General features: G+C 57.6%; 1 protein-coding gene across 1 annotated transcript in view; it reads left to right on the forward strand.

Annotated features, from left to right (window-relative positions):
* The window catches only part of BMP7 (bone morphogenetic protein 7), a gene marked incomplete at its 5' end in the record, with an annotated part of 88,556 nt that extends 70,981 nt beyond the window's left edge, over window positions 1-17,575 (forward strand). Inside the window, 4 exons of the mRNA XM_077778324.1 lie at window positions 2,092-2,289; window positions 10,725-10,801; window positions 12,200-12,310; window positions 15,568-17,575. Coding sequence (XP_077634450.1) covers window positions 2,092-2,289; window positions 10,725-10,801; window positions 12,200-12,310; window positions 15,568-15,717 — 536 coding nt within the window. The remainder of the gene's footprint in view (window positions 1-2,091; window positions 2,290-10,724; window positions 10,802-12,199; window positions 12,311-15,567) is intronic.
* Window positions 17,576-21,883: the final 4,308 nt, after the last annotated feature.

Genomic DNA, 21,883 nt, shown 5'->3' on the forward strand with positions numbered 1-21,883 from the left:
CCTCAGGGTGCCCTCCCTCCCCCTGCCCACGCTTCTTCCAGATCCTTCTAACCGGGCCCCCCTTATCAGCTCTTACTGTCCTCTCCGTGCCAGAGACAGGGTGCCAGGCTCGGCTGTCGTAACGCTTGTCCAGCCACACGCCATCCCGGGTGAGCTCCTCGCTGCCACCCCGCCCTGAGCCAACGTTTCTTGGGCGCTGCCGGTACCGCAGAGCTCTGCCCTGAGAAGCGTCTGTATGTGGCAGAGGCGGGACTTGAACCCGGGATGCCTGGCGCCGGCCAGAGCACGTTTGGCCCCAGGTCCGTCTCTCTCCCAGATGGGGAGCCGCACCCAGGCCGGGACATCCTGCTGCCCGCCGGCCAGCTTCCCTCCCACGCCAGGTGGGCATCGCAGACATCGGTCCTTCCCACGTCAGGGGCGGGTCCCCGCCGTCTCACCCCCGCTCTGTCCAGTCCCTCAGCAAATTCTGTCGGTTGAGTCTTTCACAGTATATCGGGATCTGCTGTTTGCCAGCTCTGCAGGGACTCCAGTTATGGGACCGTTGGGCAAGACCGGGAAGGGGGAGGGGCACGTCCCTGTACGTTTTCTTCTGCAACTTCCTGTGAATCTGTATAATTATTTCAAACCGAAACACTAAAAATGAATTCCAAAGATGGACTTGAAAACGGAACCATTGGGNTGCCCAGTGTGGTTTTTTGATGATGGGAAAGAGGCTTCGAAGTGCTTTTTATCAGAATTTCATGTAATAAACCTTCAGGCTTGGTTTCTTTAGTTCCTCCCCCTCCCCCCTCCCCAGCCCCCCCAGGACACCTGGGCTGCTCTGCTCCACCCTGCTCAGCTCCAGCACCCCGTGGCAACCGCCTCGTCTCCTGGGGCTGCTGGGAGGCCCCAAACTGGGCGGCTTGAAACCGCAGGCCTCACCTGCCTAAAGTCTGCAGGCCGGAGGCCCCGAGACACATGCCCCTGCGTGCCTGTCCCAGCGTGTGGTGGCTCCTGCTGTCCTTTCGTGCCCCCCTCTGGGAACATGTGTGTCAGTGTCTCTGTGTCTTCATGTGGCCTTTGTCTAAGGACACCCTTGAATCCCCTGTGACGTTATCCTAACTGATTACATCCGCAAAGATGCTGTTTTTAGTAGTCACATCCTGAGGTTCTGGGTGGACTTGAATTCGGCAGGGGGAGAGGGGACACTGACTCCGTAGACACGGTGGCAGGACCCTGCCTTGCCTGGGCTCCTGAGCGCCCCCCATGATTTATCCCCTGCTTCCCCCCAGGCTGTGCTCCAGCCAGCGGCCAGTGTCCTCACTGCTCCTTGAGCGCACGCACCTCGCTCCCACTCCAAGCATTCGCCATGGCAGTGCCCTCTGCCCAGATGCCCGTCCCCAGATAGCCACCTGCCTCCCTCCCTCACTGTGACGCCGTCCCCTGCTCAGACGGCCCCTCCGTGCGTAGGGCGGCAGTCACCAGGGCTGCGAGCCGCAGGCCCCACCGTCCGTGGGCAAGCAGGCTTCTCCCACCTCTTGAAATTAGGCAGATCATGGGGCACCTGGGTGGCTCAGTCGGTAGAGCGTCCCACTTCGGCTCAGGTCATGATCTCGCTTGGTCTGTGAGTTCAAGGCCCGTGTCGGGCTCTGTGCTGACAGCTCGGAGCCTGAAGCCTGTTTCGGATTCTGTTTCTTCCTCTCTCTCTGCCCCTCCCTTGCTTATGATCTGTCTCTTTCTCTCTCTGAAAAATAAATAAAGATTAAAAAAAAAAATCAGGTGGATCACATGACTTGCTTTGGCCAAAAATGTAAGTGCCACTTCCAGGAGCCCAAGACCTGCAAACCTCAGCCCGTCTCTGGTTTCCTGCGCACAGGCTCCCCGCCTGCCCCGCCTGCCGGCACACCCAGAGGACAGGAGGTTCCCTGCTATGATCCAGGCTCCTGAACAACCTGGCAGAGAGTAACCGCTGAATGGATACTTGCCGGGTGGACAGATAACTGATGCGTGAAGAAGCTGGGAGGCGCGAATGAAACCGCGTCTGTGCAGCGCCTCCCCATCACCGCTTCTCCCCTAATTGACCTTCTGTGCATTTGGCTGCTTCCGGTCTAGGGCAGAGCATCAACCCCAAGTTGGCGGGCCTGATCGGGCGGCATGGGCCCCAGAACAAGCAGCCCTTCATGGTGGCCTTCTTCAAGGCCACGGAGGTCCACCTTCGCAGCGCCCGCTCCACGGGGGGCAAGCAGCGCAGCCAGAACCGCTCCAAGACGCCCAAGAGCCAGGAAGCCCTGCGGGTGGCCAACGTCGCAGGTACGCCCGGGGCGGGAGGCCCACGGCGCAGGTGCGCCCGGGGCGGGAGGGTTCATGTGCAGACCCTGAGGCACCCACAGGCCGCGGCACGACCCCCCCGTTCATTACAGTGCTCAGCAAATGAGCCTGGAGCCAATGCAGCAGGAAGCAAACCCACAAAATCCCATCTTGCACAGATCTCACCGCCTTAACTGTATAAAGTAAGAAGTTCATGCAGAAATGCACGTAGCAACACGTTAGTGTAACAAGATGCCAGTCACGTAAATTTCCAAGCAGACAGAATAATGGCCACAAATAAATGAAGGAGAACCCTGAAAACATGCAGAGGGGAAGACACCACCCCAACATCCCAGGAAGGCCGCTCCTTGGGAGAGCAAAGGAAGAGAAACTGGGAGAGTTTGCTGTGCCTTTAATTTTATTTCTTCAAGTGAAAAATATTTGACACTCGTGGCTGATTTTACTACTTGTTAAACAGGGGCGGTAATGGGGTTTTTTGGTACGTTATTTGGGATACTTTTAATGTTGTTTGAAGTGTTATAAGTAAAAAAAATGAGCATTAACCCTTTCCATGTATTTTGAGGGGTACTTTTAGGTTCATTGAAACGTTGCATTATTCTAAGTAAGCACAAATTAAAAATAAAGGGAACATTTTCACAGCAAGCAATTCAGAGAGTACTAGAAATCCTGAAGGTAGTGCATCCTGCAAAGGAAACTTCCAGGGGGTGCAACATTCGTGTACTTCCAGGGTGCCTGGCGTCCTGTGGTTCCTGAGGCTCTGAGGAGGTCGGCTTCCCATTTTATAGCGGGAGCAAAAGTGGAGCCCAGAGAGGTTAAGTCACTTGTCCAGAAGTGCACAGTGTGAGTGTCAGCCCTGGGATTTGACCTGTCGATTTTGCTGGGAGGCATCTGCCTCTGCTTGAGGAGCTTTGGTTCCTCCGACAGGCGTGTTCTGTGCTGACAGCTCACCAGGTGCTCGTGCGGCCCAGGGCCTGGCTGGGATACGGGCCCTTTCCCTACGGGCCGATCAGGCAACAGGCTGGGGGTGGCATCTGGTGGCCTGGGGTTGCTGGGGTGGGTTTTGGGGCTGGGCTGCCCTGGACCGGCCTCTTCAGCGCTGTGGACGCCTGCGGCCTGCCTGCCCACACCCTGGCCCGTGCCACGTTCTCCTGCGTCGCGAGTTAGTGAAAGATGCACCCGGATTTCCCCCCGGAGTCAAAAGAAAATTGCAAATCGATTAAGTTCCCCAGCAACCATGTTCCCAGTGGGCTGTAGGAATGGTCAACCAGACCCGAGGAGCCCAGCTCGTGCCCTGCCCCCTCACCTCGGCCAGGGCGCTGCTGCCCGAGGGCTCCTCAGGGAGCTGCTGGCAGAATAATGTCCCCTCACCCCCAGGCCTCCGATGTCCTTGCCCTTTATTCACTAGAACTGGTGAATATGGGACCTTACGTGGCAAAGGGGGCTGAGGCTGCCGATGGAATCCAGGCTGCTGATCAGCGGACCTAAGATAGAGAGGCGTGGACTGTCGGGTGGGCCCAGGGTTGTGCTGTGATCACGTGGGTCCTTAAGGCAGGGGACTCTCTCCTCGCGTGGGGTCAGAGGGGCGGCGAGGCGTGATGTCGCTGGCTTTGAAGTTGGAGGCGGGGTGCGGGGCACAAGTGGGGGGTGCGGGCTTCGCGAAGCTGGAAGAGACGAGGAAATGGGCGGCCCCTGAGCGTCTGGCGCCCTGGATTTGGCCTGTGTCGCACTCGGGGCTGTGGCGCTAGTTCCACAGCGGTGCTGTTTTCAGCCGCCGTGTTTGCAGGGCGGCCGACGCAGCAGCCGGGCGAGCCGGAACGCGTCCCCCCGAGGCCACCGCAGGGCTCCGGGTGGGCTGCGAGGCAGCGCAGGGCCTGCAGCAGGGACCAGCCTGCCCGCTGCGTGGGGCGCAGCTCGTCGGCTCTGCGGGCTCCTGGCCGGGAGATGCATGCGTGGGGGACACGGCGGTCGTCACAAATAGGGTGGCTGGGTGGCAGAGCGGCCTCGAGCCCCAGGTTCACTCCATGTTGTCACCGGCTTCTTTGGCCTCACAGAGCCAGTTTTTTAATGCCTGTTGATTCTCCTCGAAGAAGAAAGGAACGGTCGCTGTGGCTGGTAAAGCTTCTCGAGTCGGGGCTCCTGCCCCCAGGGTCCCCGGAGTTTGTGCGCAGGGATTCGCAGGGAATGTTTTCTGGCAGTTGGATCCATCCTTTTTCAGGCTTCTCAGAAGGGCCTGTAATGCCCCCTAATGAAAATCCAACAACGGGGCGCCTGGGGGCTCAGTCGGTTAAGCATCCGACTTCAGCTCAGGTCACGATCTCATGGTTATGAGGTTCGAGCCCCGCGTCGGGCTCTGTGCTGACAGCTTGGAGCCTGGAGCTGCTTCGGATTCTGTGTCTCCCTCTCTCTCTGCCCCTCCCCCACTCACATTCTGTCTCACTCAAAAATAAATAAACATTAAAAAATAAAAATAAAAAAATCCAACAACTGAATCCCCTAATTTGCATTGGAAACCTCCTCCATGCTGGCCCTGGGGACTGGGGTTTGGTGGGGAAAGTCCAGCCTCGGGATTTGGGCGAGACTACAGGTGGCTGTCACTCCCCAGGCACACTTAACTGACAGGCCTGAGAGGCAGGGGACGGGGACTGGGGATGGACACCTCGGGGGAGGGGGGGTCAGAGAAGACAGCCCCCCGACTGCTTTGGGACCAGCAGGTGCCCATGAGGCCTGGCTGGGTCGGCTGGACCAGGGTGACCCAGGCAGCAGGCACACAGACTCACAGCAGGTGACAGGGTGGGTCTGTGGGGGGAGAGAGGCCGAGGGGGCTGGGGCAGGGGAGGGCGGGGCTGGCAAGGTGAGCCAGACCAGGAGTCCCCTCGGGAGCCGCATCTGGAGTCTGAACTTCATCCAAAGCAAATTTGGAAGACTGGGCAGAGTTTTAAGCTGTGGTGTGGGGGAGGGGCAATCGGATGATCGTTCTGGCTGCTCTGAGGAGGGCGGGAGCCCGGTGGGGGGCCAGAGTGGGGACCCTTGTTAGATGTCTTTCCACACCAGCCAGGCAGGAGGCTCGGAACCCGGTGTCCTGGAGGTCTATCAGGTGTACCCCGGGAGTGAAGGAAGAGGGACCAGGCCCCGAAGTCTTAGAGTTTCACACCCGATTTCCCCCACTGTATCCTCGCCAAACACTCATTGGGTCCCCACTTACATAACCCCCAGGACGGGGCTCTCACTACCTCACATGGCAGCTTCTCTAGCTTCCTTGGGGTCTGCCTCCTTCCCGGGGCTTTCTACTTCCTGGCCCTTTTGGAAATTCATCTAAACCCTTCCTGGACATTTTATTTTTAAAAAGTAGCAAGGTCTTACCCCCGCTGCTCCCCCCCCAACAGGCTGAGTAAACCAGAATGTCTGAATGTGTGAGCACACACACACACGTGCCCTTTCAAAGTGCTTGACCCCACGTGCTGGGTTGGGAATCTTCTAGAGCCGTATAGAANAGCTTTCTCTGCTGCAGGCTAATCCCACCCCCCACCCCCACCCCCAGAGCCTCCTACTGCTCTTAGAGGGTGTGGCTGGGGATGGAGAGGGGTCCCTTGCCTTCCTTTCACTGCCTTCTCCCAAACCCCCTTGGTAACAAGGCAGCTTCACCAGATGATCTGTGGGGGTTGTAACTTGTCAGCTGCTCAGGCAGGGGCTGGTGGAGGCGGGGGAAGGGGCTGTGTGGGCAGGGGGGGTGGGTAGGGTGGGGACAGGGGAGTCGGGAGTCCTTTCTTCCTGTCCCAGCCTTTCTGTTCACACGAGGTCATCTTGAAGCAGGACGTCTGACCGCTCTCTCCCAGAGCAGCCCGGTGATCCCAGGAGGCGTCTGGGTGTCTGGTGGCAGGGCCGGTGCCCACCCCCCTCCCCACACCTGCAGGCAGCCTCACACACGGCTCGCAGCCTTGGTCTGTTGGGCCTTGGGTTTCAACATGAAGCCAAGTACTATTGCTTTGCTTCCAGACGGGATCGGGCAAAGTGGCCCTCAGGCCCATCGTCGCCCTGCCTCTGCTCACGGCAGACATTACTAATCAATGCTGGCACCTTCTCACTGAGCCTCACATAGCTTCAGATCCTTTTTCACTCAGGACTTCAAGCAGCCAGCGATGTTGGCGCTCAACACAAAGTTTCTTTGCCACGGGGTGTCCCAGGTTCACGTGCTCAGTCCTCTGTCTTGTTCCGGCTGCTCCACACATCACTGGGCTGAGGGGAGGCTCCTCCTCCCTCCCCTCTACCTCCCACCTCCCTACAGGGAAGGCGGACATGGAGGCCTGTGCACTGAAGTCTCTGCCTGAGGCCACAGGCATTGCCACAGCGGTGGAGGCCACTTTGGATTTCCGCTCAGTGCATTCCAGACGGTATTGTGAATACTCTGGTCGATTTTCTTGGGCTGTTGCCTTGACCTTGACGTTCACATGTTGAATGCCACCTGCCCTCCAGAGGACTCCTGTAGCTGGTTCCTTCTCTCAGCCTTTCCGGCTGCTGGGCCCAGAGGTGGGGGGAGCCCCTGGCCCCCCATTCCCGCTCTGCCCTCCCAGCACCCGTTGGGGCTCAGTCAGCAAGTCTGCCCCCTCCCCACTGCCTGCTGCTGAGCCCCGGTCATACCTCCCCGTTCCTGGCAGGTTCTAGTGCCTGTCAGCCGCTACTGCTGTCAGGGTTCTCGCTGACCTTGGCCGTCACGGAGGGCACCCTCCTCTCCATTCCTCTGCGTCCTCGCCCTGGAATGCGCCTCCTGTGGAAGCCGCTCGGGCTGCTCTCACTCCCTTTTGGTTCTTACGCAAATACGGCTTCCTCCCAAGGGCCTTCTGTTAGGGCGCCCGCCACCCGGCCCCCGCGGCACACTCGCCTCCTACTTTGCTGTTCTTCTCGACGGGGCATCATTTATGCTGACCTGTTGATATATTAGGTGTCTCGGTCGCTGGAAGACATATGTCCCCGGGGCAGGGCTTTGCTTCGTTTGCACCTGTAGCTCTAATGCCTGAAACTGCATCTGCAGACCAGTAAACGGACAGTAACGGTTTGCACAAGTGAATGAATGAGTGAATGAATGAATGAGGCAGCAGGTGACCGGGTAGTGAGNAATTCAATCCAGTTTTTCTCGTTGGTTTGTAAATCATTAAAAATTGCTTTCCTGGGGGCGGTGGGGGGGGGGCGCCTGGGTGGCTCAGTCGATTGAGCGTCCGACTTCAGCTCAGGTCATGATCTCACGGTTCATGGGTTCGAGCCCCGCGTCGGACTCTGCTGACAGATCAGAGCCTGGAGGCTGCCTCAGATTCTGTGTCTCCCTCTCTCTCTGCCCCTCCCCTGCTTGCACTGTCTCTGTCTCTCAAAAATAAATAACCATTAAAAAAATTGCTTTCCTGGACACCTGGGGAGCTCAGTCAGTCAAGCTCCCGACTCTTGGTTTTGGCTCAGGTCATGATCTCACCGTGTGTGAGTTCGAGCCCCAAGTCGGGCTCCACATGCTGCCGGATTGGGATTCCCTCCCTCCCCCTCTCTCTGACCTTCCTCTATGCTCATTCTTTCTCTCATTCTCTCAGAATAAATCAATAAACTATAAAAAATTAAAACATACAAATTGCTTTCCTGAACTATAAAGACATGTGTAAAATCAGGACTATTCACAGAAGCTGATGGACGTGAGAGTTGCATGTGATTGAAGCCGTCCAGCCGTGAGCTTGTGCTCATCACCCAGGCATTTCCAGAAAGCCTGTTGGAGACCATCTTCTGAGTGCTGTGCCCTCTGTCGCCCCCCTGCCTGCCCTCTCCTCCTCGACCCCATTCTTCCTTCTCTTTCCCCTTCCCGCCCTCACTCCCGCCCCCTCCATTTCATTTCAGATTTGCCCTCAGCCTCGGGGAAGCGCAGGTGGCTGTAAGGTCAGGTGTTGAGGACAGCGTACAGGCTAGCAGGTGTCTGAGGGGGTTTCCCGACGTGCTGGGTGCAGTTGCCCCATGTGGCTACCTCCACAGCTATCGCACCCATTTCCCAGATGGGGAAGTTGAGGTCCAGGGAAGGGAATTCAGTGATACTCTTTTTATCTTACTATTTCTCATAAGCCTGGAAGCCACACAGAGAGAATTCTCGTGAATCAGGAGAGCAGAAAACTGATGGTCGTTTCACTTCTTGCCAAACACGGTGTGTCATTGGGTTTGGAGGAAACAGTCATTCACTCCAGACGGCGGAAGGGTGTGTGTGTGAGTGAAGTTTGTGTGTAGTTTTTTTAAAATTATGATTTAAATCCAAGCTAGTTAACATACAGCGTAGTCCTGGTGTCAGGAGGGGAGCCTTCCCTCGCAGGCGGGCCAGAGGGATAGTCATCCGTCGCTGAGAGCCCAGTGTTGTGCGGAACGGACTGGAATGTGCCGGCCTCCCCAGAGGGCCCCGTCTCGTCTGCGGACCAGGAGCCCCAGGTCTGGGAGAACAAGGATCTGAGTCCAGAGCTGGTGCGGCCCCAACCCCTTACCTGGTCCACACCCACTGGTCAGACTCCACCTGAGAGCTGGTGTGCCCTGGGGTCTACACCTCTAGGGTCTATACCCGGGCTCCCGCTGACTACCACCTCCACACTGGGATGCACCTTCCCAGGCAGGGCCCATCCGGTGGTTGGGCTGCAAGCCTCAGAAGCACAGATTGCGCAGCCTCAGCCGCGGGGAAGCCGTCGGCTCGGAGTGCCGGGCTTGGGTGGCCGTGAGCGCTGGGTGACCCGGGAAGCCAACAACAGTGAAAGCCCTGGCCTTTGTCCTTGCCCTTCTGTGTTCAGGGCTGACCTCTCCTCAAGGCTGTGGCTGCTGTAGCCATCAGGCTTCACTTCTCTTCTGTTCCCAGGCGACAGGGAAAGAGCAGAGCATCATAGCCCGTGGGTCTTTCTTAGGAAACTTCTTCCAGAAGCCCCAGCATGCTTCCATCCGCGTCCTGTCGGCTTGGATGGGGCCATTCGCTCTCACCTGAACCAGTCCTCACTCTCAGAGCTGGTGAGCTCAGTCCTGGGTTCTGAACCAGGCCCGGGGCAGCCATGAGCACCCGAGGCCACCAGGAGGGCCACCCTCCTGGCCTCTGAGAGGCCTGACCAGGCCTGGGGAACTGGGTGCATCTGGTAGCCCCCCAAGTGTGGGTCAGGTGAGCAGGCAGCCCCGATTTGTCTCTTCTCCAGCCTCCAGGGAGATCTCCTGTGTCCCTCGCCCCCCGGCGTTCATTTCCTTCTGGGACACTTAGGCCCAGAGGGGTCACAGCAGTGACAGAAGCTGAGGCTCGAAACTCTCCTTTAGCTGTGCGTTAATTACACAAACCCTGGTGAACCCGGGGCGCTGGGAATCCGACAGGGACCTTACAAGACCCTTTTGAAGGGACGACATTCAAACGGGCTTGACTATCACATAGATCCAGACATACAAAGATTAGAAGAGACTTTTCAGGTACGGAAAACAGCAAGTGCAAAGGCCCTGAGGTAGACAGGCTTGGTGTTACGTTCACAGCACAGAGAGAAGGCTCGTGTGATTAGAGCTTAGTGGCGGGTGGTTTCGGAATCAGGGTCACTTAGGGCCTTGCGGGCCAAGGACAGGGGTGAGGTGTTGCTCTAAGCATGCTAGGAAGTTTTAGGTGGAGAGAGACAAGGCATGGTAAGGGGAAAGCAAGGATTCCTGTGGCTGCAGGATAGAAGATTATGCAGTAGCAACAGTGTGTGTGTGTGTGTGTGTGTGTGTGTGTGTGTGTGTGTGTGTGTGAGAGAGAGAGAGACAGAGACAGAGAGAGAGACAGAGAGAGAGAGAGAGAGAAGGCCAGGGCTTTCTACATGTTTATAAATGCTCAAGCCCTAGCCCAAATGCCAGCAAACCTCACATACTTCTGGAAAACCCCAGTGCAGAATTCTTACTCCTCAGAGCAACCTCTATAGTGTGTTTTTCTGGGCGGTCAGTGGGGTCTGACTTGCTGCCCTCTCATTCCTTCCTGGGGGCGGGGGCTTTGTCCCAGGCCCTGTCTGCGCCCCCTCGGACCCTTCCTGGGGGGCTGAGCCCCACAAGGTGGGTTGGGCTCAGGGAGGCCGTAGTTTGGTTCCTGTAGGGAATCTGGGCACGTGTCTACACCTAAACAACACATGCGTACAAAAAAAACCCAGTGTCCACAGAAGGGTCCAGAGCGTGGCAGGAGCTGAGACGGCACGAGAGGCGCGGGGACGTGGGCACCTCTCACGTCGGCCGTTTGTCGGGGACGGAAGTGAGTTTGGAGGCTGCAGGTGCTCGAACAACGTTTGCGTCCCAAGGTCACCTTCGAGCTTTCGGAGTCTGCCTGTGCTCACGCCGTTGCCTTAGACCGAAGGACCTTTAATAAGAGCCTGTGTTTCCTCTCCTCCCCACCCCCTGCCCTGCACCTCCGCTTCCTGTCAATGCAGAAAACAGCAGCAGTGACCAGAGACAGGCCTGTAAGAAGCACGAGCTGTACGTCAGCTTCCGAGACCTGGGTTGGCAGGTAAGGGCTTCCCCGTGCGCCCCCCAGGGCGGTCAGGGCTGTGTCCCACATGTTCAGGGGGTCACGTCACGTTCCTCACCTACTTCTCCTACGACTCTGGTGTCGAGTGCCCTAACCAGGGTAGAGAACTCGGGGCGAGGATGCAGGCCTCCCTCATGAAGTCCAGGAGCACAGATGGAGTCAAGCTGGAACCAGGAACCTGAGCGCTTTGGACTCTGAGCCCCGTCCCCCCCGCAAACTGCATTTCCATCCTGCGGCTGGTGCTTCTCCCCGAGGTGGCGGAGCCTGTGTGCGCGAATGCAGCTGCGGGGAGGGCTGGCTCCCGCCTCCTGCCCCGTCTGCCCCTCCTTCCCCTTCCATGACTCAGTTCCCCGGGGGCGGGGAGTCGACTGAGGCAGCTGGGGTCAGGGTCAGGGTCAGGGTCCTGAACCAGTCAGCTGTTCGGGGGATAAGATCACGTCAGGACGGTGACTGCTCCCTCTAGAACCACCCGGATGGACTGGGGTGAAGGGCAGGGGGTGAGTCCTGGCCCGGGCATGAGGGTCGCGCACTCTCATGATTGTGTACGAGCATCTGCGGCATTCTGGGTGCCCGTCCGGGCAGTGGAGGTGCAGCCGTGAGTGTCTGCCGCGTGCCCGCCCGCGTGGAGCGCAGCTGTCCCTGACGGGGCGCTGAGATCACCGAGGCCACCATGTTTGTTCTCGCCGCAGTGAACTGTGGTTCCGTGGGGGAGCCTAGATTCTTCCTTGGGGGTCCCGCCCAAGTGCACCGCAAGGCACCGGCCCCCAGCCTGCGCGGAGCCCTCCCCCGCATCTGTCCTCGTAGTCTCGGCCCCCGTGCTCCACGGGCACCCGGCCCTGCACCCTGGACTCCAGCTTCCTCTGCGGGCAGAGTCCGTGCACCTGAGTCGGGGGTGGGTGGGTATCGCTGGGTGAGCACTGCTGCGCCGACCCGACCTTAACCAAGCCGCTCGCGTGTGCCTGGTGGCTGGCCGGCTCGGCCACGCTGTCGTCTATCTATTCTCGCCGTGGAGGGTTCGCAGTCTCTCCCCCACATGGATGATGAGAAATGGACATTTTGCTGGAAGCAGAACGCCAGCGAGTCACCACCCAGTAGCACCAAAGTTCATGTCACCTTGGTCGCGCTTCTCTGTGTCACCTCCCAATAAAGCCGCGCAAGCACCCGTTCCCGGCTCAGCCCGGCCCCCGGTGGCCTTTCCTTCTCTCTGCGTTCAGCTGGGACTGTGAAAGCGAGTCACCTGGACGCCCGGCTGCCCTGGACGGCGGGAGCCGTGTCTGATGTCTGGGAGCGCGGCGCGTGGGCCGCCGGAGGGGCCTTGGGCGCGGAGGGTAGTGGGCCAGACGGGGCTCACCCCCCTGATTTGCCCTCTCCCCGCAGGACTGGATCATCGCCCCTGAAGGCTACGCCGCCTACTACTGCGAGGGCGAGTGCGCCTTCCCGCTGAACTCCTACATGAACGCCACCAACCACGCCATCGTGCAGACGCTGGTGAGTGCGCCCACCCCGCGCTCCCCAGCTGGGGCCCTCATCCTGTCTGGGCCCCTTCCTCCGTAAAAAGAAAAAATTAAAAATGTTTTTGATTTTGACAACAGCATCAGCAAAGCAATGTGTCGTATCCGACCCTAAAGTTCGTGCATTTCTTCTGATTTTGAAAGAAGTCAGAACAGTTTCATGGGCTCCTAAGGCATCTTGGACAGTGGTCACCATGCCGCGCGGTGACGTCGGCCCTGGCCCCGCCTCTGTCCGGGGCACTGTTCCTGCTTGTCGCGTGTCTACTCCACATGCACAGGCGTCCCCCGACCCCCCAGATCCGAGCCTCCTCGGCTTCAGGCCAGCTTGAGAGCCTGTCCCCTCCCTGAGCTCACCTCTCTGCCTTCTAGCCTTGAACTTTGGGGGTTTGGCCATCCAAGGGCGTTTCCTGAGCATCTCCTGGGACCTGGGGACACTGCAGGCAACGGCACGGATGTGGTCCCTGCCTTCAGGACCTCAGCTTCCAGGGAGGGAAAGGGTCAAGTAGGCAAACGCGGAAACCTGAGGGGAGTGAGGGACATGAAGGCGGCAGACAGGGCGCTAGGGCGGGGGGATGGGTGAGGGAGGCTGTTTAGGTTGAACTTTCCTGCGGTTGTTGGAGGATTCAGTGTGATAGGAAAAGCTCCAAACAGGGTGTCAGCACTGGAGGACCCCCCCCCCCAGTACCTGTGATTTTTATTATTCTATTGAAAACAGCAGTAGTGATAAAAAGTAGGGACTTGGTTCTTCAGCTTAGACTCTGAGGTTCAGGGACCTTGATTATCTAGCTCCTCAGAGCCTTTCCTGTCAACTGGTCATCCTCCCCAGCTTAAATGCTCCTGGTGACAGAGAGCTCACTACCCAGAGCCGTCCCCTCTGTCCTACAGTTCTTTTTGTTATGGAGTCTTGCGCTTCTTTTGTTCCGTAGTAAATGGTCTCTCTCTTCCCTTGTCCCTGCCCCACGCATCACTTCCTGGAGAAAAAGGTCCTCTATTTTGGACCATGGCCTCTGCTCTCGGAAAGAAGGCCTCTCTTTTAGCAGTGCTTTTCCAAGGCTCTTCCTCCCCCAACAGTAAACTCTGGAGCCGTGTTCAGGACTGAACGTCCTCAGGCTGGAAATGAATAGCGACCCCACCCTGTTCCTTGGCCTGGGCCTGCTCCCCTGTGCCCGCATGCCCCCTAAGACCCTGTCCCGAAGCCCCTGGGAGGTGCCACGGGGGGTGAACCTCTACCCTCCAGCCCCTGCTTCATGGCTCATGCAGTAGAAGCCAAGCTGTCCTGTGATCACCCGCACGGTCCGCATGGCTTGAGGGAGCTCCGGGATCAAACCAGCCTTCCAGTTACTCTGAAAAGATGGTCCTGTGTGGTCATGTTTAAAGGCGGGGGGTGGGGGGGGGCTGCCCAGGGAAGAATCCTTGCCTTCTGAGAGTCCTAGTGAAATACAGAGGCGACAAGCTGATGTCTGGGATTTGCTTTCAAATGACTCAGGGAGGAGGAGGTGGGGAGGGTTAGATTTGCAAGGTTTGAAACAGTCCGTCACAAACGGTGACAACGTATGTCAGAGGTCCCAGGCTGGCACGTTCCCTGGGCACATGCGTGCGGCACCTTGGAAACCTGCAAGTTTCACCTGAAACGAAGCAGGAACCAGACCCCTGGCCCGTCCTGGGCACTCGGCCGCCCAGCCTCTCTGGCTCTGGCTGCGGGCGCTGCGCGGCCCCCTGCCCTCGCCTCTGTAAGGCGAGGAGACTCCGGTGAGCAGGAGGAAGCGTGGACCTGGGCAGTCAGCCGGCTCCTGTGTACAGCCCTCCCTTCTAGACCCTTCTCTACTGTTGACGTCCAGCCCGGTGTTTGCCCCGTTTTGTCTCCTGCGGTTACTGCTCAAGAGGCAGAACAGTCCGGTAGCATTTAGATCCCACCGTCCACTCCGCTAACCCCCTCACACGCGGTTCTTGAGCCCTTGACACACTGCTGGTCTGGACCAAGAGGCACTGTCAGTCCAAGATACACACAGCGGCGCCTGGGCGGCTCCGTCCGTTAAGTGCCCAACTTCGGATCAGGTCATGATCTCTCGTGAGTTCGAGTCCCACACTGAGCTCTCTGCTATCAGCGTGGGGCTCCTTTGGGGTCCTCTATCCCCCTTCTCTGCCCCTCCCCCCTCAAAAATAAATAGACATTACAGTATAGTCCACACCAGGGGGCACCCAGTCAGTTTAAGCGTCCAGCTCTTAGTTTCGGCTCAGGTCATGATCTCACAGTTTCTGGGATCCAGCCCCATGTCTGGCTCCTCACTGAGTGTGGACCCTGCTTGGGATTCTCTCTCCCTCTCTCCCCACCCCTCCCCTGCTCGCATTCTCTCTCCCTCTCTCTCTCTCCCTGTCTCTCTATCTCAAAAATTTAAAATCCCTAAAAAAGTAAAACATACACTAGGTTTTGAAGACTTAGTACCAAAAAAAAAAAAAAAGGTAAAATATCTCATTAACGATTCTTTACGGTAAATACGTATTGAAACAATATTTCTGAAATACTGGGTTAAATTAAATATATTAGTTAATTGTACCAGTTTCTTTTCCATCTTTTCAAATGTGGCTACTAGAAAATTTGAAATTACATGTGTGACTCACTCTCTGTTTTTCTTGGACAAGACCAGTCTAGCCCAGGGGCCAGCCACCTTCTTCTGAAAAAGGCCAGATGGTAAATATTTTTGGCCTCCTGAGTCCTACGTCCTATGCTGCAGTGACTCAAGTCTGCCGTTGTAGCGCAGGTGCAGGCCTAGGTGCGGGGGACGGAGTGGGCGGGGCAGGGTGCCAATAAAACTTTATTCACACACACAGGTGGTGGGGCCGGATTCGGCCTGCAGGCCCCTCTGTCTCCACTTGTGGCAGTTTTGCCTCCCAGGGGACATTGGACAATGTCTGCAGACAGTTTTGGTGGTCACGGTTGGGGGCTGAGTGGCCCTGGCTTCCCAGAGACCCCGGTAAGCACTGGGCAGCGCACAGGCCAGCCCTGCAGCAGAGGACCCCCGGCCACTCACTCCCCAGCCGTGTGCCGTGTAGACGCAGGACGCGGTTAGCTCCACGCCAGCCCCGGAAGCGCCGAGGGAGTGTCCCATGCGCGGTCATTTTGCCCAAGCTGCACGTACGTGTCCCTTGCAGAAACGAGGAGGCCGGGAGCAGCAATGACCTGGTGTGTCCCACCTGCCGCACCTCACCTGCCACGTTCCGTGTCGTGTCTTCTAGGTTCACTTCATCAACCCGGACACGGTGCCCAAGCCCTGCTGTGCCCCCACTCAGCTCAACGCCATCTCCGTCCTCTACTTCGACGACAGCTCCAACGTCATCCTGAAGAAATACCGAAACATGGTCGTCCGCGCCTGTGGCTGCCACTAACCCCTCCTGGGCACAGAGCCTCTGGGGCCTCGGTTCTCAGGGCCCTCGCCGCCTCCGCCTCGGCAAGGTGCCAGCAGACCCACCGCCTTTCGCGAGGCCCGTCCCACCCCCGTCCCCAACCCTAACGGCGGAGGAGTGGTAAGGAATTTGAGAGGTGAATGCCTTTTGATCGGGTTTTCACCAGCCTCCTGTGGACAAGTTCCTACAAGCTGCTGCAGGCAAAGCCTGAAGGAAAAAAATATACATATAAAGAAAAATTGCCCGGCCGCGATCAGGGCTGTGACATCTGGGCCGTGCACTGACTCGTTCCCGGGGGTAACTAGGAGCGCCCTTCAGCCCGGCGGCCACCAGCAGCGGGAGGCAGGGGTGCGGCGAGGGGTGGGCACGTCACGTCTGTGTGCAGGGAGAGTTGACGCGGAAGTTCGTGTAATAAATGTCACAATAAAACGAATGAACGAAAATGGTTAGGATGTGACAGATATATTTTCCTAAACAGTTTATCCCCATGTCTGGGTTTACTCTGGTTTCGTAAACGGAAGCTGTGGCCGGGGGAGGAAGGGGGACCCCCCCCCACTCCTCCATTATGCTCCGGTTTCATTCTGAGGCTTACACAGGCCCACTGTTTACAGAGACTTGCCCAAATCCATGATGTAGCCGGGAAGGGAGAGAGGGCACATTTCTGCTTGCAGGAGGGGGTGTGTTGACCTTGAGGGAAAAGCACGTTCAGCTGGGTGTGTGTGTGTGTGTGGAGGGGGGTGTGGCAGAAATTAAAGCTGGCATGTGAAGGGCCGGGAGACGTTTGGAGTTGGTTTTCCAGCTCTCCTCGTGATAGAAAAATCAATGTGGATGCCAGACCGGAAGGGACAGCGATCAAGACAACCTGCAGCTCGACCCTGAACTCGAGCCAACACGGCCCTATTTAAAGAGGTGCCAAAGGAAGCCTAGCTCTAGATTGGGGCGGGGTGGGCGGGGGTGCTGGCCCCTGCCCAGCCGGGCTCCCCCGTTGTTCATGTATGGACATCAGCCTTCTGAAGTCTGGGCTCCAACCAGGGTCCCGTTTGAAGGCTCTGCAAAGCATCAGCTCCTTGAAGTCCGGAGCAGATGACACGGTGGAGATCCGCTGGGTGCAGCGTGTGCTGGACACCAATCTAAATGGAAGGAGCTAGAAGCCGCTTGGAGAGTGATGTCCTAATTGAGTGTTCCAACTCAAAGTTGCCCTTTCTGATGTGGCTGTGGGTGCGAGCCTCCCTTCCCTTGGCCGGTGGGTCCCCCAGATGCTGTGTGCCTGGGCCCAGCGGCAGCGCAGGCCATGGCGAGCCCTGGGCGGCCCGTGGACACAGAGCAAGGCTCTCCAGGGAGTCCCGACAGGCAGGGAGTTGTTTCTCCACCTTGATTAGGTTGGCTCCTGGAAACACGGGGCCCCCCGGTTTTCTTTTCTTTTTCTTCTTCAGTAGCTTAGGCTGCAGCCTTCATTCGGCCTGGTCAATAGAGAAGAGTCGCTGTTGGCTCTGCCTTGTTTGGTTCCGTTGGCAGACCTGGGATTTTTGTGTGATTCCCTCTCGGGGCAAGGTTTCTGGCTGCTTGTACCCCAGCTGGCTTCTGGCTCGCATCACTTGTACACTGAAACATGTAAATACCTGTCTCGGAACAAAGAGATTATTTATGTCCCTCGGAAGCTCCCTTTATGCCCTCCTTCAGCCCCTCGTCCAGAGCTCGCTTCCCTCCAGCCTGTTTGTTTTCTTATTTAAGACTATTTATTAACGGTGGGACCATTGTACCTTCAGCTGTTGCATAGAGCGGTCCTCAGCGAATTTTCTGTATAAATAGACAAAATAAAAAGGGTTTTTTGACTTTTCAATAAAAGGAGACATTTGGTTCTGATTCTTGGGGCTGTGTATGTTGTTTTGTTGGGGTTTTTTTTATCCCCTCCTGACTCCTGGACATCGGAGCTTTCTTGGTTTGCTGAGAGCTCTCCGCCGGGGCCCCCACCGCTAACACACTGTTTATCATGTGGGCCTCGGGGAGAACGGGGCGCTCGTCAATATTTGGTGCAGCTGTGTGGGGCCCCCCGGCAGGAGAGATGGAACCGGACCACAAATGTGAGTTTGGGAGGCTCGACTACAAAGATCCTTGATTGAATTACAGTACAGCTGTCAACAGCTGTTTCAGCGAGGCAGGGGGTAAATTAGCTGTGTTTACTGCTAACATACTTTAGAGATGCAGTCATCCCAATAAAATAGAGGCACAAGAAAGAAACAACAACGACAAAAAAGGCGGGCTGGGGGGCAGGGGGAGGGGAAGCGGACGCCCCAAACCAAACCAGCCCAGGCTCCCAAGACAGCATTGACCAGCGCAGATTGTTTCAGTGGTTTGGGGGCGTCCGTTGGCTCCGGGCTCAAGCCTGGGGGGGCCCAGAGGGGCGCCTGGTGGAGGCAGCCAGGGGCCCAGCTCCTTGTGGCACCCACAGCAGCGCTCAGCCACGCGGCGTGGAACAGCATCTCCGGCTCCTCTGTCACTTTCAAGTGCGCCCCGAGGTCACCTGACGGATGTTAGAAGCCCGGCTGTTACTTGGCCAGACGGCTCGCTCGTCCCCGTTGCCTCAAACAAAGCAGCCGCTCCTAACCCGTTCCCGCCCCGGGGCTTCCAGAGCCTCCTCACCGTCCACGTGCGCCATAGAGCCTTCCCGGCCCGAGACGGAGCCACAGCCCAGAGGCCCAGATGCGGCCCGCGGACTCCCCGTCCCCCCACACCCCAGCGCGGTGTTTATACGTCTTCAAAAAGGGAGTTCATGGCCAACACGGTTTTGAGAAACAGAAGGTCGAGGGTGAAAAAAAAAAACAAAAACTCCCCGGTTCTGGCTCCTCTTGAGAAATGGGCAGATCTGGCTGCCGTGGGCCCCACTGCTGCCCGGAGCCTCCCAGCCGGAGGCGGACAGCGCTCGTTAACCTCAGTCCTCACTGCGCCGTCGTCCCTCGCATTGTGATAGTCACCAGGGGTGAGTGTCTGTTGCTGTTTCTATCATGGCAGGTGGCTACCCACCTGCATTTGTACCCACGTGTCTATTAAGAGCAGGGAAGTAAAAGCCACGCGCTCAGGCAGACGCAGAGAGGACACTCACAGAGCCACCCGCTGGCCCGTCTCCCCCGCCCGGCCCCTGTTTGGACTCGTGGGGGCACGTGTGTGTGGCTGCAAGCGGCACACATGCCTTCCTGGCCTCTGCCTCTCGCTCATTCTCACCTCGGAGCGGCTGTTCACCCGCCTCCCCCGCCCCTGCTCTCAGGTACTGCTGCTCCCGCCACCAGGCCTCACATCCCCACTGGCCCTGCCGAGTGGGCACAGAGAGGTGAAGGCATCACCCCAGGTCCGCAGCTGGCAAGTGCCGGAATCGGAGCCTGAACCCCAGAGCCTGGGCTCCACCGTGCTCACCGGAGCTGGAATCCCCCCCGGGGTGCTTGTCAACCTCCCAGAGTCCCCCGGCCCCGTGTGTCAGTCCCCGAATCCATGACAACTTCCTGGACCACAGGGGCAGGCCTTGGGTCCGCCTGGTGTTTGCGAGCCACCCAAGGCCTTCCTTCGTGAACAGGACGCGGAACGTAACGAGCATGAAGCTTCCTCCCCGGCTGGCCAGCCGGTGACAGACAGTGTGTGGGTCCTGCTGGGGGGGGGGGTCACTGAAGCCATCTGCCTGGAGACCCCTCACAGGTACGTTTTGAGTCCTTCCCTCAGTTCAGATCCTTCAGAGAAGGTGAGCGGATTTGTCCCCCGGAGCCGCCGGATGATGCCAGAGTGGGGGCTGGAAGCAGCAGAAATGTGTGCTCGTGGCTCCGAGGCTGGAAGTCAAAGACCGAGGTGTCTACAGAGCTGTGGCCCCGCAGGGGCTCCAGGGACAGCCATTCCACATGTCTCCCAGCTTCTGGGGCTGCTGGCTTCCTGGGCCTGTGGCTGGGCCACCTGCCCGAGGCTCCATCTTCACGTCTCCCCGTTCTCTGCATCTTCCTGCCTGTCTCTTACGAGGATATTTGTCGCTGCGTTTAGGATTCACTGGGAAATCCAGGAGGATCTCATCTCAAGGTCCTTAATCACATCTGCAAAGATCTTTTCTCCAAATAAGGTCACATTCATAAGTCCCAGGCATCAGGATGTGCACAAGCCATTTCTGAGGCCACCATTCAACCCATTAGGGTGACATTCTCGACCTTTTCCCATGGCCTTGCCCTCTTCTCCCACCACAAAGTTCCGGAAACTAACAGAACCTTCCGGCCAGCCTCAGTTGGTCCTCACAGCCTGCCTGGTGCCACATGTGCTGGTGGCTGAGCGCTGCGGCTCTCCGCCCTCTCCCGCGGCTGGAGGAGGGGCCGTGGGAGCCCAACCCCGGCTTCCCCCTCTTCCCACCCTCGGCCCGTGCACCACGGGAGCCACCGTCCTCCCGTGGGGCCGACACGGCACAGGGATCCAGGCCAGGGCGACCCTGGTGGAGCGGGCAGACCACACATACATGGGTGACCACGGCCAACGGCAGCCGAACCACAATGCCCTTTATGGGAACAGGGATCGCTCCGAGGAAACAGCTTACTCTTGGGCCAGAAGCATCCAGTCACTTGTCACCAGCTCAGTGTCCACTGTGTTTCAGCGCCACTGCCACCAGAGACTCGGGGACGAGTTGAAGCGTCCCCACCACAAACCTCACATTCGGGAGCACAAGAAGCAAAATGGCACCACCCCACGGCCGTACAGACCTTTTCCTTCATGCAGAATGAGGCCGATCCTATGTTATGATTGGGTTGGAATAAACACAAAACGTCAGGCTGAATCACATTCATTTACCTCCTGATTTCAAAAGACTTGAGGACACGGTGCCTGATGGACAAGCTGGCAGTTTAGGGGCGAGTAATGATGTGTATCAGGAAGAAACGGTGAGCAGGGGGAGGAAGTGAGGGGTTGGCTTGGCTCAGCTCCTTGGACGGAGTGGTCAAGGAAGGGCTCCCTTTCAGCTCCCTTCCCTGAAGGAAGGACAGAGCAGAGGAGTGACTGTAGGGAAGAGCATTTCTGCCTTGGGATTAGCATGTGCAAAGGCTCCGAGGCCCCAGTGGAACCTCTCCTGCCTCCTCACCGGCCAAGGCTGGAGGTGGGGGGAGCGCCGATGCCCTTCCCCAGGTGTTTGGGGTGAGAAATGGCACCAGTCAAATTCACCGGTGGAGGCCACGGACAGGACACTCACTTTCCTACCAGCATCTGTTTGACATGGAGGAGAGTTCTCCTGATACAGAGTCAGAGGCAGTGCGTATTGGGCAGAGGGACCCGGGACTGTTAGCTGTGGGGTCCCCACTGTGGGCACCTCTCTACCTTCTCTGTGACTGCAGCTTCCCCATCTGTGAGCTGGTATGGTGCCCCCCTAGATAATTTAGGATGAGCAGAAGCTTACTTAACAACAACAAACCCCAAATAACAGAGGCTTAAATAAGATAAAAGTTTCTCATTTAAAAGAAGTCTGAAAGCCAGCTGTCCAAGGTCAGGTTGGCAATTCCATTGCACCATTTGAACCCTGGCCTCTTTCTGCCTCTCTGCTCTGTCATCCTAACTCATGGCTTCTGTCCTCACCATCCACTTCCACTTCATAGTCCAACATGGTTGCTGGAGCACCAGCCATTACATCTGTATTCTAGGCTATCTGCTCCCTTCAAGTAGCCATCCTAAAGAGTAGACAAAAACATCTGGTCACCGCCAATTAGCAAAAATACAGTCAGATGGCCACACCTCACTGTAGGGGAGACTGGAAACTATAGTCTTTTATTCTAGGTGGCAATGTTCAGAGTCAGCAGTCAGTGTTTCATTGCTATCAGAATTTTATGGATGCTGGAGACTGGCAACCAGCTCTTTGTATTCGTTTTCACTTGTTACATAACAATTACCCAAACCTGTTGGCTTCAATCATCACCCATTTATTATCTTACACCTTCTGGGGGTCAGAAGTGTGGGCACGGTGCAGCTAGGTTCCCTGCTCAGGACCTCAGGAGGCTGTGAGCAATGGCTGCGTTCTTCTTTTTTTAAATGTTAATTTATTTTGAGAGGGAGAGTGGGAGAGTGTGAGCATGGGGGAGGGGCAGAGAGAGAGAATCCGAAGCAGGCATCACGCGGCCAGCACAGAGCCCAAGGCGGAGCTCGATCT

Source organism: Crocuta crocuta, unplaced genomic scaffold (assembly GCF_008692635.1).
Source record: "Crocuta crocuta isolate KB4526 unplaced genomic scaffold, BGI_CrCroc_1.0 scaffold27, whole genome shotgun sequence".
Taxonomy (NCBI): domain Eukaryota; kingdom Metazoa; phylum Chordata; class Mammalia; order Carnivora; family Hyaenidae; genus Crocuta; species Crocuta crocuta.